The 23,272-nt window shown below is 41.1% G+C and overlaps 1 protein-coding gene across 1 annotated transcript in view; it reads right to left on the bottom strand.

The window, feature by feature from the left end:
- Positions 1-23,272, bottom strand: part of GABRA3 (gamma-aminobutyric acid type A receptor subunit alpha3) — a 234,263-nt gene that overhangs the window by 112,828 nt on the left and 98,163 nt on the right. The window contains exon 4 of the mRNA XM_019664274.1: positions 5,177-5,244. Within this exon, the coding sequence (XP_019519819.1) occupies positions 5,177-5,244 (68 nt within the window). The remainder of the gene's footprint in view (positions 1-5,176; positions 5,245-23,272) is intronic.

Here is a 23,272-nt window from a genome sequence, read left to right as displayed (position 1 = left end):
ACTTATCTGTTCCCCTTCCCCCAATTCCCCAGCACTGTTCCCATCCCCCAATTCCCCAATAAAAATCTTTAAAAAAAATAAAATAAAAAATAAAGTGAGGGCTAAAACATCATTATTAACTTGTATGTGATACTGGCATTGTACTTACATAAGAAAATGCATGTATATTTTAAGCATGTGCACTGAAGTATGCAATAGTAAAATTATATCCATTGTCTGATTGCTTTTAAATACTCCAGTCAAAAATAAAGGAGAGTGGTGAGTGGAGGCATAGATGACGAAAGTATAACAAAATCTTGAAAACTGACTGGTTTAGGAGGAGGATACTTGTCTGTGTTCTTTCTACTTTTGCTGTGTGTTCCCACTTTTCATAATAAATAAAATTTTAAAAAGAAAGAGGTTTCTGTACTTTCTTTTTAATTAACACTATTTTTCCCCTTGTATAGGCTTTGGATACTCTGGTAACTGCATGACTTTCATAAGCAGTTGTCAGACCAAAACATATTATGTTTCCCCTGAATCTGTTACCAAGATGTATGATTCTAATGTCTTTTATGGGTTCCCATTCCTAAGCCTCCATTTTGTTTTTCTCATCAAGCTAGACTGTTAGTTCTCTTATTGTGTCACGTACTTGCTTCATTACCTGGCTGTCGACTATATACCCTAGGAAGTTTCTCTGACAAATGGTGCCTAGCAGGTATTGAAGCAGTTAAAGTGTCCCTGGGGAAAGGGTGCCGTTGATAAGACCTAAAACCGGCATTTTAGGTCTCCCAGTTGTTCTCTCTGACTTGACTAACATTACTATGCCCTGTCCTCTTGATTTTCTCACTAGCTTGATCAGTATATTCAGATAGGTATTTGTTGAGCACATAACTCAGGCCCCGGGCCTCTGCACTCCTGGCATCAAGGACCAGGGTGGAGCCTGCACCTTAAGATGACAGCTATTAATAGAATGGAAGCTTTGGCCGAAGGGGGTTTGGACCAGGAGAGTATCCAAAGTTTTTCGCAGCTGTTCCATTTCTTTTTTCCCCAGCTTTACTGAGGTTGAAGTAACAAATAAAAATCGTATAAGGCTGTAGAATGTGATTTTTTAAAATTGAAGTTTATTGAAGTGACAATCGTTAGTAAAGTGACATAGGTTTCAGGTGTACAATTCTGTAATACATCACCTATATATCCCATTGTGTGCTCACCACCCAGAGTCAGTTCTCCTTCCATCACCATATATTTGATCCCTTTACCTTCATCTACCACCCCTCTTCCCTCTTACCCTCTGGTAACCACTAAACTATTGTCTGTGCCTATGAGTTTTTGTTTTTTAATCTCATAGAATGAGATTTTTAAAGATGCACAATATGATGATTTAATATACATCTACGTTGTGAAATGTTTGACAAAATCAAGCTAATTAATATGCCTGTTACACCTTAGTCACCATTTTTGTGTGTGTAGTAAGAATGCTTAAGATCTACTCTTAGAAAATATCAGCTATCACCTTTCTACCTTCCTTTCCGGTCCCTGACCATATGCATAGCATGTCGTTCTTAAACCAGAAACCCACTTCCTCTGTATTCAAATTCAAAGGATCTTAGGAGACCAGGAGGAACGTCCACTTGCCAAGAGCCATTGCTCATTGGTAAGAAACGGGCAGACCCAATTTGAGAGAGAAGTGACAATGAAACTGCATTTTGACTAAATCTTTTGCATCCTTCCTCTCATTCAAATAGAAAATCATAGAAGGTCACATGGCCTCAGTTTATTCAAATTAGGATTGTCTCCCTCATTCTGTTTCTCTCCTGGGAGACCACTTACACAGGGTGGGTATTACCGCTGAGGAGCTACGTATCATGGGACCACGAGGCTCCATTTGTTGCAAATGGTTAACACAAGCCTTTCATTCATGATGCCTGCAAAATTCCCATTGTAATGAGTTTCCAACTTCTGTCTTATTCTCTGCATTTTCTTTTTTTGTCTGGCTTTCACCTTAGAAAGATCTACTACTCTTCAGCTTTCATCTCTGCCAAATTTTCTATTGTCACAGCTCCTTATTAGAAGCCACCAAAGTTAGTAGCCCAAAGCTTGGAGCCATCAATCAGTGACTCAGTCTTGCTACTCAATAGTGTCTCCTGAAGAAAGCGACTTCCACACTTTACCTGCAGGGCTTGCTACTGATGTTTGATATCATTTCAAAAAACACAGAGAAGCTGTGTCAGGTCCTGTGCTAGGTGCTGGAGATACAGAAACGTGTCTGACATGTTTTCTTCCTTTGAAGAACTTTCTGTCAAGTGGAGAAACACAGTCATAATTTCCCCCTCAAATTTAATTTGTTCTGACTCATTCATTCCTGCATTTAACAAATAGCTGAGAGTATACCAAGTGTCAAACACTAAATTAGACATTGGTGGTACTGAGATTAACAAAACAGGCACGGGACTTCACGGAGCTTTCTGTCAAACTCAGAATCTATGTCTGTGGGCGTCAGTGTTTGACCAAGGAGAGCAATGGCTTATGGGTGGTGCAGATTCAATGCTCAAAATGGCACTGCAATTTCTCCCCTTTGTGAACAAAAGGCTGCCTCTATTTCCTTAAGAAAGCATTCTGGACCAAAACTCCTTGTTTAGCTGGAAGTGTGTCAAGAACCCAACCCACCCTAATTTTCATCTACTTTTTCCAAGTAGTCTGTGGTCTCGGGAGCCTGGACTCTTGCTTCAACTATGGGGTTGTCGGAAAAGTCATGACACATTTTTGCAACGAAAAACAGAAAAAATACATCATGACTTTTGCGACAACCCAATAGTTGCACAAGTCTGATGCTTCACCCAAAGTCATCACTGACCCGGGGTCAATTGCCACAGTCTACCAAGTAGCACATGAAGAAGAAAAAATTTAAAACACCATAAATGTGTCTCCCAGTCAGAGTGATCATAGCTATTCTACCTTGCGACAAGATGGAAGTGCCACTGAAAAATAACCTGAAATTTATGTGATCAAAGTCTGCCCTCCTTTTTGGGAAAAAGCCATTCTGTTGTTTCTGTGTGATCATTAGGGAGAGAACCAAACAAGCAAGTGGAACATGAAACTTCAAAAGAGATAGAAAGTCTGGGTTGTTTGAAATGGCTGCAGGCCTCTGAATACTCATGCGTGCCTGCGTGGGTGGGGAAGGAGCAAGGAGAGGAGCTGGTTTGGGCAGGGGTCGTGTGTGTGTTTCTGTAGTCAGCCTGGATTTAGGTGCCTGTTTCCACATGTGTATCTGTAGCGTGCCTAGGATAGCGTGTAGGCTATTTGTATTCTGTGTGCATTTTCTCGCATGCGTGTACATTTTTCTGAATGTATTTGTGGACGTTGATGCATGGATGAGAGTCAGTGTGTGTGTGTGTGTGTGTGTGTGTGTGTGTGTGTGTGTGTGTGTTTTCAAAGAATAGCTTCAGTTGCTTGTTATAAAAATCCTAACCCATCACTAATTCCCAGCAATACAAATACAAAGAGAGCGCTGCATATCCCTGGTGAATCTGGTTATCCCCAATGGCCTATGAGCTCTCTGAATATAGGGGTCCCTAGAGCCCTTTGATGCAGAGTTGGGCTTTTCAGGAGTACTTGTTGAATTGCCAACTGGCAGCAGTTTTAATGCATGCCTGGACCTGAAGCTGTGGGAGACAGTAGTCAACAGGTTGAGAAGGGCATCTAGACATACAGGTTTTCCTGCTGCCCCTCTGACGAGAGACCTATCTCCTCTATCCCTCATACGTCAAACCTGCCCCTCATTGAGCTTTCCCTATGTGTCAGGTACTGCATTAAGTGCCCAGGAAGCCATGAAGACTTGGTGCTGGCCCTTAAGGAGTTTACAGGAAGTCCACTATATCTCCGTACTCTTCTCTCATTCCACACTTGAAAGACAAAGTTCAGGCCTCTACCTTCCCTCTGCCTGGCTTCACAGTCACTCATGACTCCCTCCCCTGGAAATGAGCCTGTTTCTTCCACTGACTCCTAGACTTTGTGATTGAAAGCAGGGCCACGTAAAAGCCACATGCCTACACCAACTCTCAGCCTCGTCTTTGCCCCCGGGCAAACCATCCTGTACCGAGTGCCAGCTCAGTCATTCTAAAAGAATACATATTTGAACTGCCCTACTCCAAACCGTCCAATGGTTCTGCGTTACCTACAGGACAGACTCTATCATGTCCCCACACAGCCATCCGTATTTACTCAAGAGGTCTAAAGAAGCCTTGTTCCCTCCTAAGCAGTCGTTTCACTGAAGATAGAGCTACAGAAAAAAGTCTAAGTAGCGGGCGTGGACATTTCATATTTTTAAATATATATGTTTTCTGATTTTAAGATTTTTATTTTCAACACAAAGTCATTGGTTCAACAAAAAAATTACTGAGCATCAAATAACTGCCAGGCATACTGAGCAGATAATAGCTTTTGTGTTTCCCTCTGTAATAATTATTCAATCAAATATCTGATACTTAGTAGGTCTCCTGTCTCAACTCTCCAGTGCACTCTGTGCTTTGGCAGCAAGGGAGAACAGGAGGAGAAGAGCAGGCTTGAACGTGATGCATGAGTCCTACCCCCTTCTGGCTCTGCTGTCTTCGGCTCTATTCCTTGGGTCTGCCCCAAAGACCTCCCACTGCTCACATCTGTAGAAGGACCAGTTTCTGGAACTGGTGTTGACTCTTCCTCCAAACACTCTGCATCACCTGGGTCAGTCTATGTCCCCAGTGAATGTCCCCAGGGCCTGTTGGCAAGGAATGGGCTTCTTGGATGGCGCCACTGGCTGCTTGACTGAGAGTCCCAAGCACAGTGCTCTCCTCACATGACGTTATCTGTCCTAACGTGTGTGTGGCGCTGGCAATATGTGAAGCGAGAGATCAGGGAAAGTTTAATTGAGGATAGGGAACTGAGCCAATTTTGAAAGATGCTCTGTGGAAAAAAGAGAAGGGTGCTTCTTGGGGGGGGGGCGGGGGCGGTGTATATATGCTTTATATGTGAATAGGGGGCAAAAGCAGGGCGAAAGGTGGATTTGGCTAAATGTAAGATGGCGAGGGAGGGGGATTTATCCGAGAAAACACTTCTCTGTAGAACTCAGCTACAAGGCCCTGCTGTAGGTAAACCCCAATTCATTTTCTTTGAACTGTGCATCATCTTTCACCTTTACCTTAGCAGGAACTGTACTTACCATGTCAGTGTCTGACACGGGGCCAAAACTGGTCACGTAGATGTCAGTCTTCACCTCAGTCACTGCATCTGGGCCAAAGAAAGTAGAAAAGCAAAGTGTCATGAAAACCTGTTGCCTAAGCTCAGAGAGAGACCAGTGCAGAACCCTGAATGATAGCCCACTGGCTACTTCTGAGAAAGGATACTTGGCACAGTCACAGGAAAACGCCTGCAAAAACTTGCACCTGTACTACTTCTTCTTGGAGAACATGCTAGGTACAGGTACAAAGTCCATCCCTTGAGGCATCACTGAGAATGACAGCGGAATTCCCAAACTCCAAAGATGAGGGAGAATCCTTAGAGATCTCTGGCATTCGCACGTGCTGGGCTTGCCCTTACCTGTGGTTCCAATATCCAAATTGGTTCTACTTTCGGGAACATAGAGTGATTGCGCTCCCACCCCCATGCCCGCTTAAAGGAGGGGCCATATGAGTGGTTTGGGTTGTGGGAGGAGGTAATATGTGTTGCCCCGCCTGGCTGGGCCCATTAATGTCCAGTGCAAGCCCCTCCCTGCCATGTCATCATAGAAACATATGTTGATGTGGAGTTTCCCTGAGACTGAGGCAGCCTGGAATGATGAGCCAATACACAGAGGACAGCTGTCTCAGAGAGCTGCCTAGATCTGTAGTAGGCTGCACAAATGAGAAATGAACTGAGTTGGGTTAAGTGGCTGAGATTTGGAGAGGACTGATATCACCTGATACACTCTCTTTGAATTTATTTTCCTTTCTTATAAGTGTTTATTGTCCACCTTCTACCCAACCCAAGAGAACCCTGCATGGCAGTGTTCCTGTTTTGTTACCTCTGTATCCTCAGTACCTAGAGAAAGGGCCTGTTGCTCAGTGCTCACTGAATATTTTCAGGGCGAAAGAATGAGTCTGTCTCATCACATATTTGCCAAGTTGGAAAGTGATACCCGGAGAAGTGAAGTTATTCAACTGCTACGTTTCTCTTTTCCTGCTTTTGTCAGCCCTGTTTTCCCCATGGCAGCCTGGACAAGCACACCCACTCCAGCATACCTGAAACAGAGCATGGGGGCCTCCTCCAGCCTAGCAAAGCCCATTCCAGCCTAACAAGCACCTCATCATTACAGTACATTCAAACAAGTCCCACTGCAGCCCAGCACACCTGACCCCAGCTGAGCACGCCGGGAACACGGATAATACCTGCAGAGCCCACACAAGACTTGCTGAATGTATGTAATGAGTCTGCTTAACACAGTCTATGGCACTATTTCTTTTCCCTCATGGAGAGGTGGGGGACACACCTACTTCATCTGTAGCATATTCACGGTATTCACCTAGTCCTGGATTCTGGCCCAGATGTGCTTTTGATCTTATTGACTTCCCACTTTCCAGAACCATCACTTAGGCTTAATGCACTGTTTCCCCACTGAGGCACTGAGTACACTCAAGGCCAGTGCATGCATCCACAAACATTTCATTTTCAGAAGAGGCTATGAGTATCATTTAATAATAATCAACACTATAGTCAATTCACCAGAACATACAATTTATTCGCAAACTTAATCAGCAAATAACATGTCTCTGAAACTCGAGCTGTGTTTTAAGTAGTTAGGCTCTCGTCGACAGCACAGCCTTTCCTCAGAGCCATGTCTGTGCTTGAAGAAGAGACAACACTTCAGAACCCCAAGTGCGCCCCCTAAAGACTTGTGCCTTCAGATACAATGCCAGGTTCGTTGGCTGGAGAAGTATTGCCCTTCCCCCAGTACATAAAACAAAACGAATCCCTTAATGGGAGAGACCACAATTATTACATTTGAATCCAGTATTCCAGGACATAGTTAGACACAGAGCAACGTTCTAAGCCAATATAATTGTAAGATAGTTCTGCAGCCTAAAATGAGGGGACCCAGACTACAGGAAAAACGGAAGAGAGAGAGTTGTGGTCAAGTGGCAGGAGACGCTCTATGCCCAAGGGGAGACTGCAGTCAGTGTAGGTAGAAAGGGGAGTGGTGATATCAGAGCCTTGGGTTGGGATGGGAAGGCTTGGGCTCTGGATCTATGCCCCTGACTTGCTAAATGCCTTAAGCAAGGCTGCTTTCCTTTTGGCTGCTCTCTTGTGCAGTGAGGGCTTGGGACCAGCCAAATGCTGAATTCTCACTCTGTTCTGACTAGGAATTCTGACTACAGGGCCAAGCAAACAGCATTTGACTAGAGGCATCCGATGGTCCGATGGTGGCAGGAGGCACGCTTCCTCTGCTGCCTGAGGAAGGTAGGAGGGTTTGTGCTCCTCTCTCCTCAACTGTTTACTTTCATTTAAAAGGCACCCATTGGACTGCTAAGACAGAAACGGTGTGGGGAGAGTCTGCTTTTCCAAGTTAGGGCTTAGCCAAGCTTCAGAACTTTCTCTGGCTTTACAGCAGGGAAAGACAGTTGGGGATTTAGGGTAGTACACTGGACACCAAATCTCTTCTTCCTCCATGTCTGTCCCATTTGGAAAGAATCTGGCGGACAAGAGAATTTGGGGAAGTGGTGTAAAATCAAAGAAAGGGAGGGTAAAGAAAGTGGGGGGGAAAAGTAAGAGGGGAGAGGTAATTACAAGAGGATTGGAGGAAAAAGCAGGAAAGAAAGAAAAAATAGGAAGGAGTAAGACAGAGAACAGTGGAAGAGAGAGCAAGAAGAGGAAATAAAACTCAACAGAAACCTAGAGGGCAAGAGATAGCAAGAGCCGAGAGAGAGAGAGAGAGAGAGAGAGAGAGAGAGAGAGAGAGAGAGAGAGAGAAATGCTCAGAGAAAAAGAGGCAATGAATGCTCTTTTTACCAGAGGAGCCAGAAATCCTCCATGTAGTGGGATGTGGAGACAGGGATTGTCACTTGCATCCTGGTGGCACAAGCAAGGGTAGGATCTGAATTTGTTACCATCCTCACATCTCTGGCCCTCTACTCAAGGGCAGGCAAACACAAGGGATTATTTGACATTGCTCCAGGGTTCCACACAGGGACCACCAAGCCCCGATGGCTAAATCCCATTTTCAGGCTATGAGATGCAGCTGCCTTGGAGCAGGGTGTGTGACGACACTCAGAGAAGTACCCTGCAGAATCATGGTAGAGTGGTTCAAGCATGACTAACTGGCTTTGAGCTTAGGTTCTGCCATTTACTCTCTGCATGCCTTTTGTCACTTAACTTCTCTGTGCCTCTTTCTTCATCGGGAAAACTGGGATAATGAGAGCACCTACCTCCATTGTTCTGAGGACTTAAACACATAGTATTTAGACCAGGAGTTAGAGCAGATTCAGGGTTCAGTATGCATTCACTGCGGCTGCTGCATGCTATTGCAGAGGCGAGATGACATGAGCCACCCATAAGGACAGGTGGACAGAGCTCAATCAGAAGGCTAAGGTCTGGGGTCCCAGACACAGAAGAGAATATCCACCCACCACCTACAGCTCGTCTGTGTGAAGGAATGATTAGGAGTTTGCTATTTCATTTAAGTACATGAAAAGACGAGTCGAGCAGATTAAACCTGGTGAGGGCTGCGCTTTATATTCTAGCCCCTGTTCACAACAGCCTTCTCAGTAGGGACAAATGTGAAACATACATTTATGGGCAGTTAAGAGGGATTGTTTTTCCTTTTTCTAACAAGAGTTTTCAGATGCTCCCTGGCTCTTTATTTGCTTTGGGGGCCCAATTTCCTTCCAATATTACCCTCTGAAACCGAAGGTAAATAGAATTATATTTTCCTTTTGCAAATTTACTGTGACATTGGAAGTGCCTGAACGCTCCTGTGTTTATATGAACATACAGCCCTAAGCCCTCGGGGGACTCCCATTGGTGGGGAACTCATCAACCAGCCCTTATGTCATTTCTGCTTGCTTTTGATCAGAAAGAATAAAGATAAGTCAATAAGTGATCACTGTGTTTATACTGAATATGCTGGTTACAATAAACTGTATTTTCCAGGTTGACTTCAAATAGATCCGCAGGAGACTGAATTTTCCCCTCTGAGCAGAAACCAGAAAGCAGAGTAGGTTCCCCGCTATAGCTGCTCCACCCCAGCATACACATAAACATGGGTCTTAGCCCTGCCCTTTGGCCCCATACAACAAGATCTGCTTCTTGTTATTTGCGATTTAAAGACCTTCAGAGACTGAAAGAAAGTGATCATGGCACCCCTTAGCCCGTTCTTCTTGTTCCTGTCCAGACTAAATATCCTGGCTTCTTTTGACACGGTTGTAAGAGCCCTCACTATCCCCCATTCACTTTCCTCCTCTGGCTCAGGTCTGATTTTTCACTGACACTCCTGATATATGTTTTGTGGTGAAAGTTTGTCACAACTGCGTTAGAGACAAGATTATAAGATGAATGACATCCAAGGACAGACAATTAAGTTCGCGAACTCATCCTAGAAAAAGTGCTACACACTTCGTTGCTGAATATCACTACAGTCACCTTCGAAGCACTCCCCTTGGGAAGCTATGCACCGACGCCAGTGTCCAGTCCACCCTTCAAAGCAATTTTGGAACTCTTTTTCTAGAATGGCCATTAGAGCTGTCATCGTATTCCCCGTGATGTCCTGAATGTCATCAAAATATCTTCCTTTCAATATTTCCTTTATTTTGGGGTAAAGAAAGAAGGCATTGGGGCCCAGATCAGGTGAGTAGGGAGGCTGTTCCAATACAGTTATTTGTTTACTGGCTAAAAACTCCCTCACAGACAGTGCCGTGTTAGCTGGTGCATTGTCGTGATGCAAGAGCCATGAATTGTTAGCGAAAAGTCCAGGTCGTCTAACTTTTTCATGCAGCCTTTTCAGCGCTCCCAAATAGTCAACTTGGTGAACTGTTTGTCCAGTTGGTACAAATTCATAATGAATAATCCCTCTGATATCAAAAACGGTTAGCAACATCGTTGCAACAAGTTTGCGAACCTAGTTGTCAGACCTCGTATACCCTTTGATCTCATTATAGGCCATGATGGGCTCGTCAGTCCTTTCACAATGACAGTCTCCCTAAAATAGTGAGGCTTTCAGGACTGGGACTTTGGCTGAGAAAACAAAGCCCTGACTTTTCTGTTTTGTTATTTCCAGATCACTGGAAATTTTGGAGAACAAGTGCTTATTGTTGTGCACACTTTTCATCTTGAAGAAAGGCTGAGCTGCTGGCAATGAGCTCCCCTGTGACTAGCTGTCTGAATCTGCAAGCTGCGTGGACTTAGCGAGTGGGCTGCACTGACTTATGGACAGGCTTTCACAGATCTGAGAGCTGGATTGCTCTGTTCTCCTGTTAATGGCCTTTCCATTTGTCTTTGACAATCCTTGGGGACTGAGATACTGTAAGTAATCACTGAACCACCCCCCAATAGCATTAATCACAGATAAGCTCTCCAGAGGAATCACAAACAGGTGGCTTAAGGAAGCAGAAATTACAAGAGTCTGTCAGAGGTCCTGAGCTCTCATCGAAGCTCTGCAATTGACTCGCACCCCGTTTTGCAGGCTGTTTGGGCAGAGCTCACGACTTCTGACTTTCGATAGGCTAGAGGTCTAGCACTGCATTGATGCTACTCCATCTAGTGTCTGGTACCTAGCATGGACAGTGAATCTCTAATACCCAGCTGTACACAACGTATGTTTTTAACACACCAGTAAAAAAATAACACAAGATTTAAGAGAGACCCAGCCACGATCATCACCAGCTTAACCGCTGTGGGTTCTCATGAACCCCACTACTGCTAGAATCTTGACCTTCCCAGAGGTAGTACAGAACAAAGCTCACTGCCTGTTTCCCCGGATTCTCAGGAATTTTAGTCTTAAAAGGGCCCCAAAATATGCCTTTCAAACCCAAGCCAGATAGAGTTGGTGGAAGTAGACAACACTCGAATCACTACATTTCTTTCACTAGTTCCACAGAAACACTGATTCCTGTATCATCACCCTCAGCATGTCACCTTCCTCATCACTATCCCTTGCTTTCATCTGGCATTTAATACTTAAACTATAAAGCACCAACACATATGTCACGTGTCAATTCAAATGGCTGCACTTGTCATTTACTCATTCTAGATGTTTCCCTCCTCCAACCTTTCTCTTACCCCTATTATTTGCAACCTAACCCAATACTTACCCAGAATGTAATGTAAAAAGCATTGAATCTTATTTCAGAAGATCTTGGTAGAAGTCAAGCAGTGCTACCAACAAGCTCTATTATCTTAAATGAAACTTTTATCTTCTCGAGTCTCAGTTTTCTTATCTATAATATGAGTGGTTTCAGCACAAAGGTCTCTAAAGTCCATTTAAAAATCATTATATGAATCTTTGGTTTCCTGGTTTCTAAGCCCAGAGTAGATTGGAAGCACCAAATCAGAACTGAAGAGAGGCGCAGTAACAAAAACAAGAAATAAGCACTAACGTAGTAAAGAAGGAGATAGACAAAAGAATAACATCCATGCTTCGGTCAATGGAAAGAAAATACTCAAAGCGTATTTCTGATTTTTCTCAAGAAGATGCTGTGCTCAGTGCTCCCAGCGGTGTTACTATAGGTCTATAGAAGCAGATTCCTAGAATATCTGTGCCCTCAGACCTTTCCAGTGATATCCCTTTCTTGTGATGGGGACCAAAGGCCATTTTTGGATATGTAGCTCCAGAGGAAAATGGCGGATGTGTGGAACTAGCCACCCACATAGAAAGAAATACCAGTAACAGGTGTAGAAGAAATAACATCAGAGCGCAGGCTTTTCGGCAGTTCATTGCCCTTTTCTGCAAATAGAGTCCACTCCCAAGAGCTAATGGGGTTTCTGTGGGGCAACATTATAACAAAATTAGGGAGGGAAGTTGATGCAGTGCCCAAACAATGACCAGGAAATAAGTTGGAGGCTCACTCTGCAATGTCTTCTCTACCCTAGAGGCATATCCTGGAGCCACAACAAGCTTAAAACCAAGAGAGAAGCAACCAAATCTTTAAAACAGCTGAAATATCCCCAAATGTTACAAGGATGCTCTGGTATTTCCAGGACCTGCTGATTTTTAGCTTCAACATAAAACTAATAAGTGCAAAAACCACTGGGATAGGAATCTGGAGACTCAGATTCGTCCCAGTACTACTCCAAGTTCATTATACCTTCGTTTCCTTATCTGCAAAAAAGGGAGTTGCTTTTGTTATGATTCCAATATTAAAAATATGATTTCCAAGGCCATAATAGATTAGAAGGAGCTACCAGAGACACATACACTGTCATTCTCAAGAAGTGTTTGGGACTTCCAGATAAGATGGCACAGGTAACTTCACATCTCAGTACAACCCCAAACACAAAAATGAGAGATAAAATATAAAATACCAGGGGTGCCAAAAAAATGCATACACATTTTAAGAGATGCTGTCTATGCTAAAGCAGTAGTTTGCTGTCATCAGAAGTGTCTGGACGCTGATGGGAACCACTTTGAGCACCTCTTGCCATTGCAGAACTCAAAGGTGACTTGTATTCATCTTTTGTTATCGGTATGTATTGAGTACTACAATTAATATAGCTTTTTTCCTTTCTTAAAATGTGTATATGTTTTTCTGACACCCTCTATATAACAAAATGATAGTTATTTCACATTTGCGACAACACGGATAGACCTAGAGAGCATTACACTAAGTGAAATAAGTCAGACTGAGAAAGGCAAATATCATATGATCTCACTTATATGTGGAATCTAAAGAACAAAATAAATGAACAAACAAAACAGAAACAGACTCATAGATACAGAGGACAAACTGATGGTTGCCAGATGGGAGGGAGGTTGGGTGGATGGTGAAAAAAGTGAAGGGATTAGGAAACACAAATTGGCAGTTACAAAAGAGTCACGGGGATGTCAAGTACAGCATAGGGAATCTGGCCAATAACATGGTAATAACTATGTATATATAGAGCCAGGTGGGTAGTAGAATAATTGGGGACATCACTGCATAAATTATATAAATATCTAACCACTATGCTGTACACCTGAAGCTAATATAAAATACTGAATGTCAACGGTAACTGAATAAATAATTTAAATAAATAAGTAAGTAAGTAAATAAATAAATGGAGCACCAATCCAAAGTGCAAAAGCCAAAGCTTTTTCTTCAAGTTCTCCGCTGTCATTTGGGGGAACGAGGCCACCTAATGCATTATCTTTGATGCGTGCGGTCTTGCCCTCACCCGTAAAAAGCTTTTAGAATGTGCAGGGCAGCATTAACAGCATTCAAAAAAATGTTTCACTTTAAATAAGTTCAAGGTGCTCATGACAAAAAAAGATATAATTGTTTCAAATAAAAGATCCAAATATCACAGAAGAGAAAAAAAACAGAAGTGTAAGCAATGTTGAGCCAGAGTTCTGGGTCTGAAAGTAAGTGTAGTAAAAGAGACTAAAACATTTCTCTGTGCAAAAGAGGGGACAGGAAATAGGCCAAATACTTGTTGGTCAGAGCTGGGACTGTCCTTTGTAAAGAGGACAGAAAAAGTGAAGCTGAGCTGCTGCCTGGGGTATGGCTGTGTCTGAGGCGACAGGCTTGGGGTGGGGGTGGGTAGGGATGACATGATACACAAAGACGACCTTGGGATTAGGAATTGAGCCAAGTGGCTTGTGGGACTAGGAATGGATCGCCGATACCACAATAGAGAAGAAACTTCAAAATACTATAATATTGTAAATCCAGTTTGGAATGGGATTAGAGTAGAAGCAAACCACAAAACCACTGGACAGTAAGAACAAGAGGGTGAAAAACTAAAACTAAAGCAAGACTAAGCTGGTTGCTGAATATGGTAGAGAGTAAGGGCTTTACAGCCAGCCTTTCTCTCTCACTGATTATAAATAAAATATCTGAACAAAATATAAAAGCAACTACTTAAGGACTCTGAAAAGTAAAAGAGAAGAGATGGATTATTGAGGGGAGTCAAAACCTGGAGAAGCAACCCACAGGGGAATAACTTTCCTGTTGTTTGTTCGTTGTTGTTGTTTTTCCTTCTTTTCTCTTGCAGTTCTGCCTCAAAGACAAAGCTGCACAGTGGGACAGTGGCATCAACAGCCAAAACTCTGATAAAAAAAACCCTATCTGTCATGCCAGAGAATCAAATGAAAGGGCCCCTGCAGGCCAGAGAGTGTGGGGGAATCCCAGAGTGTAGAGGGTTATATGAACTTCCACAAATCATAGGCTCACCCTTGAGCACATGCATAGGACAGACCCAAAACTTTGAGAAGTACACTGTGATTTAAAACACTTCCTAAATTTCCAACTAATTCTGAGTAGCATGAGTATAGGACAGACCCAAAGCAGCATAGCAACGATTTTGATAACTGAACTATGAACTAATATGTAAAACCATCACCCAACACTTAGACTATCCACTAAGTGATACACGTGTGCGATAAACCAAATGCGGCACAGCAAAGGTTTTGAAAACTGAAAGATATTGGCATCATCATCCATAGAAAGCAACACAGACCTTGTGGACTGAATTTAACCAAGTTGATTGTCTGCTAAAACAAAAACGAAAAAAAATTCTCCAAAGCATTATAGCAGGGCCCAGACTCTACATAATATAATATTCAAAAGGTCCAGAATACAATCTGGCATTATTTGATTTCCAAAGAACCAGAAAAATATTACTGATTTTTAAGGGAAAAGGCAATCAACAAATGGCAACTATAAGATGATTTAGATGTTGCAAGTATCAAATACTTTAAAGCAGCTATTATAACTATGTTCCACGAGGGAAAGGAAAACACATGTAAAAGAAATAAAAAGATGAAGTTCTCAGCAGAAATTAGAAAATATAAAAAGAACCAATTTGAAATTTTAGAAATGGAAAAAATGCAATTATCAAAATAAGAAACTCACTGGATGGTCTCAATAGGAGAATGGAGATGACAAAGGAAACGGTTAACTTGGGGCAAGAGTGATACCAATTACCCAATGTGAAGAAAAGCAAGAACATGACTGGAAAAAAAATCAACAAAGCTTCAGGGCCATGCTGGATCATATGATAAAGTCTAACGCATAGAACATTGGAGTTTCAGAAGGAGAGGAGAAATAAATTAGTGAAGAAAAAATATTTTTGAAGAAATGGTGCTCAGAAATGTTCCTAGTTTGCTAGCAGACATAAATGTACAGAATCAAGATGTTCTCCAGACCCCAAACCAAAAAAAAAAAAAGGAAAATAATGCATGTGACATACAATCGAACTGCTAATTACCAAAGATAAAGAAAAATCTTAAAAGAAGCTATTGGAAAATAACATAGTACATGATGGAGAGTAATTATTTGAAAGACTGAAGATATATCATCAAATCGCAGACTACATAAAACAGTGGAAAAGCATCTTCCATATGCTTAATGAAAACAACTATCAACCTCAGAATTCCATAGCCAGTGAAAATGATTCAGGAATGAAGTTAAAGACAGTTTCAGGTTTAAAAATACAAGAGAATGTCACCAGCAGATTTGTTCTATAAGAAATTCTAAAGAGGGCCGGCCGAGTGGCGTGATCGTTAAGAACTGGCTTGGGACGCCAGAGGGCCCCGGTTCGGATCCCACATATGAGGGCCGGTGACACTGCCCTCTACAGCTAAGATGCTGAACAACAGCTCAACCTGGAGCTGGGCTGCTGTGAGTCGCCTGCGATGGGTAGGCTGCAGCCCCTGTGGCAGTGGGTTGCCATGGGCTACCGTGTGTAGCCAGCAGCCAGCGTGAGTGGCCAGCACCGCAATGAGCGGCTGTCCAGAAGCCGGTGACTGATATGCCTCACCCGGGAAGAGCACAATGATGGTGCCAACTTGGGCCAGTGAAGCAACGTCCTCCACAACTAGACTGAAGAACAAAACGACAGCAACTTGTCTGTTCCTCTTCCCCAATTCCCCAGCACTGTTCCCATCCTCCCAATTCCCCAATTAAAAAAAAAAAGAAATTCTAAAGAAGTTCTCCAGGCTCAAGGAAAATAATGCCAGAGGGAAATTAGATAGTCAGGAATATAGAAAGAGCAACAGAAATGGAAATTCTGGATAAATGTAAAATATTTTTTTCATCTTCATTTCTTTAAAATAGTTATGACTGCTGAAATAAAAGGTTACAACATTGTCTTGTGTGATTTTCATTGACTGTTGACATAATAGATAAGCCAAGGGTAACATAAAGGCCATTTGGATGGTAAACAGACCTGTATGGTTATAAGGCTACTACACTGTACTGGAAGTGGAACAATATTAACTCTAAGAAGACTGTCAAACATCAGCTATTGTAATCCATATAGCAACCAGCGAATCTCATATTACAATGAAATACTTCTAAAAAGGCAATAGATAAATTGAAATAGTAAAAATATTCAAATATTCCAAAAATACTCAGGAAAGGGAAAATAGATGAACATAAAAACACAGGGTAAGACGGGCTAGTTAGTGTAACTATTAGGCAGTTAGGAATTCTCTGGTAGAAGAAACAAAAGATAAACATATCTCCAAGGCCTCTGCCCTTAGCCCTGACCCCAAAAGCCAGAGCCTTGAGACAATTTACTCCTACCAGACCGGAGACATCAATTACACCCTAAGGGAACTAAAACTATCCAAAAAAGCCTCCTCCAGGCTAAAACGGCCAGAAATAAATCTAACCTGTTTAAGCAGGCGCCAGTTTTCTTCTCAGATAGGCTAGGAAAAGCATATAAACAGAAGCCTCCCCGCTAGTCAGCGGGCACTCCAGTTTTGAATGCTCCCTCTCTTTTAGAGAGCCGTATCTCTTTAATAAACTGTCCTTTACTGCAAACTTTGCCTCTCTGGTCTGTGTCTCCATTCTTCGGTGTTACGAGACCACGAATCCTGGAGTCAATGCGTAAATCATCCTGCATCAAGGGGACAAACAAAACTAGTAATAAAATTATGAATCTAAGCACAGCCATGTCAATAAATATATTATTTATAGATGATCTAAACAAATTAAAGCCAGAGATTGTCAGATAAAAAAAAAAGGCCAACCATAATTGTATATGGGAAGTCCACTTTAAATGTAAAAATATAAATGTGTTAAAAGTAAAAGAATGGAAAATACATACAATGTAAACACTAAACAAAGGAGGGATGCGATGGCTATATCAAACAAAGTATACTGTAGAGCAAGGAAAATGACCAATTTATATCATTAAATCACAAGTAAGATTACAAGGCAAAAAATGTGGCATCTAACAATGGAGCTTCCATATATATGACACAAAACCTGACAGAATTCAAAGGAGAAATAGACAAATTCAAAATTATTCTTGGACACTTCAACATTCCTCTTTCAGAAATCGACAGAATACGTACAGACAAAATGAGTAAATGAGAAGACAAGAACAACATTGATAATGTTCACTGTGACCTAATTGACATCAGTGAATTTAAAAGCAGGTTCCTTGAAAAAAAAATTTTCAATTGATAAAACTCTAGCCAGGCTGACCATAAAACTAAAGAATGATGTCACCAAAATTGTCCGACTAAGAAACTCCGGAGCTCTCTCCTTCCTTCCAGAAAATAGCTAATCAGCTTGGAAAAACTGTCAGAATCAACGTTTACAGAATTTGAGAGTCTAGTCAAAAGCTTAAAACCACCAGGGGAAGATGAGGTGAAGAAAAGAGCTACTGCATTGAGGTGAGAGAGCACTGTGGATTTTACTTGGTGCACAACCCCCAGATTGGCAGCAGCCCGTGAGGATGGCAGCCCACACTCCTATTGCAGGTTACTAGTACCAGAGGGAGCATGCAAACCGTAATCTCAAAGAACTGGCCTGAATGGCAGCCCTCTGAAAAACTGACACATTGGCTTTCCTTTGTTTCTCCCAATTGGGAGCATTCCCAGTGCTGGGGCTGCTTCCTGAGAGGCATTGCCAAAAGTATTTCAAGGCAAAAGTATTGCTGGTAGCAGCCTGAGGCTAAGTATAACAGTTGGGAAAAGCAATGAACAGACTGAAAATCCTGAGAAGAAAAAGGTTGGAAAAAGAGATACCTGGGTGAATAAGGATTTTTATAAAGCTCCAACGTATACCAGGGAATTGACAAGGACACACACATGTCCAGGGCTGGACGTATGCTCAGAAAAGGCCTGAGAAGAACATAAGCTTTCACCTCTTAGTGGCTTTCTGACTTCATGCAAAGGCCAAGTGGATGCTTAGGCAGAGCCAATTATCCCAAAACAGATCTACAGATTAAACAGAACCCTAAATAAAATCTAAGGGTTTTTTGTTTGTTTGTTTGTTTTGGTAGAAATTCACTGGTTGATTCTTAAATTTCTATGGACAGGAAAAGGAGCTAAAATTGCCAAAACATTTTCTAAAATGTGTTCTTAATTTGGAGGACTCCCGTACAGGATTTCAATGTTTCATGATTTACTATAAAAGTATTGGGTTGCCGGAAAAGTCATGATGTATTTTTCTGTTTTTCGTTGCAAAAATGCATCATGACTTTTCCGACAGCCCAAAACATCAATCAAAACAGTGAAAAGACAGACACGTCAATCAATAGATTAGAGAGTTTAAAAATATGCCCAGACATGTATACTCAATTGATTTGCTGTGGTGATTTCCATGGGTCATTCTGTGATGATTTCCAACCATTGTGATAATGCAGCGTAGAAAGTAGTCTGTTCAAGAAATTGTGCTGGAACAATTGGATAGCCAGATGCCAAGCAGCTGGATAGCCATAAGCCAAAACATGACTTCCAAACCTCACTTCACACCTTATTACAAAAATTAACTCAAAATGGATCATAGACGTATTTTTTTTAATTTTTGCTAATAGCTTTTTTGAGATACATTAAGAATTCACATACCATACAATTCACTCATGTAAAATGCACAATTTGATAGTGTTTAGTATATTCAGTTATACAACCATAACCACAAATTTTCTTTTTAAAAATTGAGACGTAATTTGTATACCATAAAATTGACCATTTTGAAATGTACATTTCATTGTTCTTTTAGTAAATTCACAAGGTTATGCAAACAGCACCACTGTTTATTTCCAGAATATTTTTACCTGACTCCAGAAAGAAACCCAGTACCTGTTAGCAGTCACTCCCATTTTCCCCTCCCCCAGTCTTTGACAACCACTAATCTACTTTCTGTCTCTATGGATTTGCCTATTCTGGACATTTAATATACATGGAATCATATACGTGACCTTATGTGTCTGGCTTCTTTCACTAAGCAAAATGTTTCCACGGTGCATCAACGCTGTAGTAGATGTTAATACTCATTCCTTTTTATGGCTGCATACTATTCCATTGTATGAATTTTGCTTATCCATTCATCAGTTGGGCACCAGATTTTGTCTATCCATTCATTGTTTTTTGTTTGTTTGTTTGTTTTTTAGCTGAGCCATCCTGCCACCTGTTGGTAGCTCAGTGGCTGCTCAGCTCGGGCCGGGACTCAAACCGCTGTTGTTCAGAGCTCACACTCTTGAGCGAGTTCTTAACCAACTGAGCCACTCGGCCGGCCCTATCCATTCATTGTTGATGGACATTTGGGTTGTTTCCACTTTTTGGCTATTATGAATAATGCTGCTATGAACATTCATGTACAACTTTTTGTGTGGACATAGATTTTCCTTCCTCTTGGACATATACCTAAGAGTGGAATTTCTGGGCCATAGTTCATGTTTAACTTTTCAATGAATTGCTAGGCTGTTTTCCAAAGAGGTTGCACTACTTTCTAGTTCCACCAGTGATGAATGAGGTTTCTAATTTTGCCACATCCTCACTAACCCTTGTTACTGCCATCTAAAAAAAATTTATTATTGGTTTTAGGTGTACCAAACAATGCAATAGTTATGCTTTTCACCCCTCACAAAGTGACCACTCCCTCCCCCAATCAACCGCCCCCTCCCCCGATATCATACATATCTATTACAATTCCATCAACTCCACTCCCCACGCTGTGCTCCACATCCCATGACCACACATATCAAATCTTAGTTGACCTACAATATTATTCAAAGGCAGCTTCAGATGTACAGTGCAGTGGTCAGGCCTCTACACCATCCATGAAGCGGTCTCCCTAGCAAGACATGAGTCCATCTGGCCCCCTAAAAAATATTTACAACATTATTGATTATAATCCCCAAACTGTCTTTCATATCTCTGTGGCAATATTGTAGTTACCAATTTATGTTGTCTCGCCCCTTCCCCTTCTCTCTCATCCCCACCCCCCTCCATCTAGCAACTATCAGTTTTTCCTCTAGGATCATAGACATATTGTAAATAATGCTACAATGAACATAGGGATGCATATATCTTTTTGAAATACTGTTTTGGATTTCTTCAGATAAATACCCAGAAGTGGAATTGCTGGGTCATAAGGTAGCTCTGTTTTTTATTTTTTGAGAAACCTTCATACTGTTTTCCATAGTGGCTGCACCAATCTGCAATCCCGTTAACAGTGCACGAGGGTTCCCTTTTCTCCACATCCTCACCAGCACTTGTTTGTTGATTTATTGATGATAGTCATTCTGACAAGTGTGAGATAATTTCTCGTTATGCTTTTAACGTGCATTTCTCTGGTGATTAGTGATGAGTGTGTTTTCATGTGTCTATTGGCCACCTGTATGTCCTCTTTGGAGAAATGTCTATTCAGGTCCTCTGCCCATTTTTAATTGGATTGTTTGGGGTTTTTTGTTGTTAAGTTGTATGAGTTCCTTATACATTTTGGACATTAACCCCTTTATCAGATGTTATCATTGGCAAATATCTTCTCTCACTCGGTAGGCTGTCTTTTCATTTTGTTGATGGTTTCCTTTGCAATGCAAAAACTCTTTAGTTTGATATAGTCTAATTTATCTATTTTTTTCTTTTGTTTCCCTCACCCGAGGAGATAGATCAGAAAAAATATTACTAAGAGCAATGTCAGAGAGTTTACTGCCTAAGCTTTCTTCTAGGCATTTTAAGGTTTAGGGTCTTACATTTAAGTCTTTAACCCATGTTGAGTTTATTCTTGTATATGGTGTAAGAAGGTGGTCCAGTTTCTCTTTTTTTTGCATGTATCTGTCCAGTTTTTCCAACACCATTTATTGAAAAGACTGCATTTACCCCCATGTATATTCTTGCTTCATTTGTCATAGATTAATTGACCATATAGGCATGGGTTTGCTTCTGGGCTCTCTATTCTGTTCCATTGATCTATGTATCTGTAAGTGTCCATAAAGAAGACGTGGTACATATATACTCAGCTATAAAAAGGAATGAATTGCCATTTGTGACAACATGGATGGACCTAGAGGGTATTATGCTAAGTGAAACAAGTCAGACAGAGAAAGACAAATATCATATGATTCCACTTATATGTGGAATCTAAAAGACAAAACAAACAAACAAACAAAACAGAAAGACACTCATAGATACAGAGAACAAACTGATGGTTGCCAGATAGGAGATGGGTGAAAAAGGTTAAAGGGATTAAGATGTACAAACTGCCAGTTATAAAAATAGTTTTAGGGGGATAAAGTAAAGCATAGGGAATACAGTCAATAATATTGTAATAACTATGTATGGTGCCAGTGGGTATTAGATTTATGGGGTGATCACTTCATAAGTTATATAAATGTCTAATCACTATGTTGTACACCTGAAACTAATATAAGATTGTACAAGGTGTGATGAAAAGATATGGTGAATGTTTAAATTAAAAAAAATTATTACAGTATAAGACTCATTACCATGAACGCCCCTGAGAATACTCCCCCATGCTTCGAACACACTTATCCCATCATCCTTGCCACTTTCTGATGCCATTCTAGAATTACTCTTTCGTGAGTGTCTTTACTTCCTCCATTATGACAACACTCCGTGTCACACATAGCTTCTGCTATATGGCAATTTCTGTCAAATAAAAATGTTATGGTGTGTCCTCATCCCCCTTATTCTCCAGATCTGGCACCATGCAACTTCTGGCTCTTCCCCAAAGTCAAAATGACCATAAAAGGAAAACATTTTGAATAGACTCAGGACATCAAGGCAGCCACGACAGTGCAACTAAAGACACTCATGAAAGAGGACTTCCAGAACTGCTTCAGAAAGTGGCAAGAATGATGGGATAAGTGTGTTCAAAGTGAAGGGGGGGAGTATTTTGAGGGGGATTAATGGCAATGTGTCTTTTACTGTAATAAAGTTTTTTAAATTTAAACATTCACCGTATTTTTTAATCAGACCTCGTATGTCAATTGTAATTGAAATTGTTAAAAAAATTTTTAAATGAATAAAATAGAATAGATTATAAAAATTCGCATACTTTAGGAAGATTGTATATTGTAGATTATCTGTTGAATAGTGTTAAGATTTCTGCTAAGTTATCACAAGTAGTTTAGTAGATGTTTTTTCACAGTATGTGAAGAAACATCAACTAAAATCACTTCTTGTGACTATGCAAAAGTGCTTCATATTAACATTAAAAGTAATAAAATACTGGATTAGTAAGGACAAAAGGAAAATCAAACAATGTAATTCACCATATTAAGAAACTAAAAAAGAAAATCCATACAATCAACTCAATGAACAAAGCAAGAACATTTGAAAAAATTCCAACATTCATCCCTGTAAAAAAATTTTCAACAAACTAGGGGTAAAGCTTCTCAAACTTAATAAAGCACATTTAAGAGGGCCGGCCAAGTGGCTCAGTTGATTAAGAGCTTGCTCAAGAGTTTTGAGCTCTGAGCAACAGTGGTTCGATTCCTGGCCCGAGCTGAGCAGCCGCTGAGCTGCCAACAGGTGGCAGGATGGCTCAGCTTAATAAATAAATAAACAAACAAATAAATAAACAAATAAAATAAAGCACATTTAAGAAAAACTTACACTTAACATCATACTTTCTGGTAAGAGACTGGAAGCTTTCTCTTTAAGATCAAGAACAAGACAATCGCGCCTGCTTTCACCTGAACTGTTCAACATTGGTTTCGGATGTGAGGTCTAGTTAATGCTGTAAGGCAAGAAAAAAGGCATCCGTATTGCACAGGAAGAATTAAAACTGTCTTTCTTCTCAGATGACATAATCATCCATGTATATAATCTGATGAAATCTAAAAAACGTTACTAGAAATTCCACTTCTGGCATAAAAGCATGATGAGCTT

Source organism: Hipposideros armiger, unplaced genomic scaffold, assembly GCF_001890085.2.
Source record: "Hipposideros armiger isolate ML-2016 unplaced genomic scaffold, ASM189008v1 scaffold_419, whole genome shotgun sequence".
Taxonomy (NCBI): Eukaryota; Metazoa; Chordata; class Mammalia; order Chiroptera; family Hipposideridae; genus Hipposideros; species Hipposideros armiger.
The sequence above is the reverse complement of the archived record's forward strand: the minus strand, read 5'-3'. Positions and strand labels throughout refer to the sequence as shown.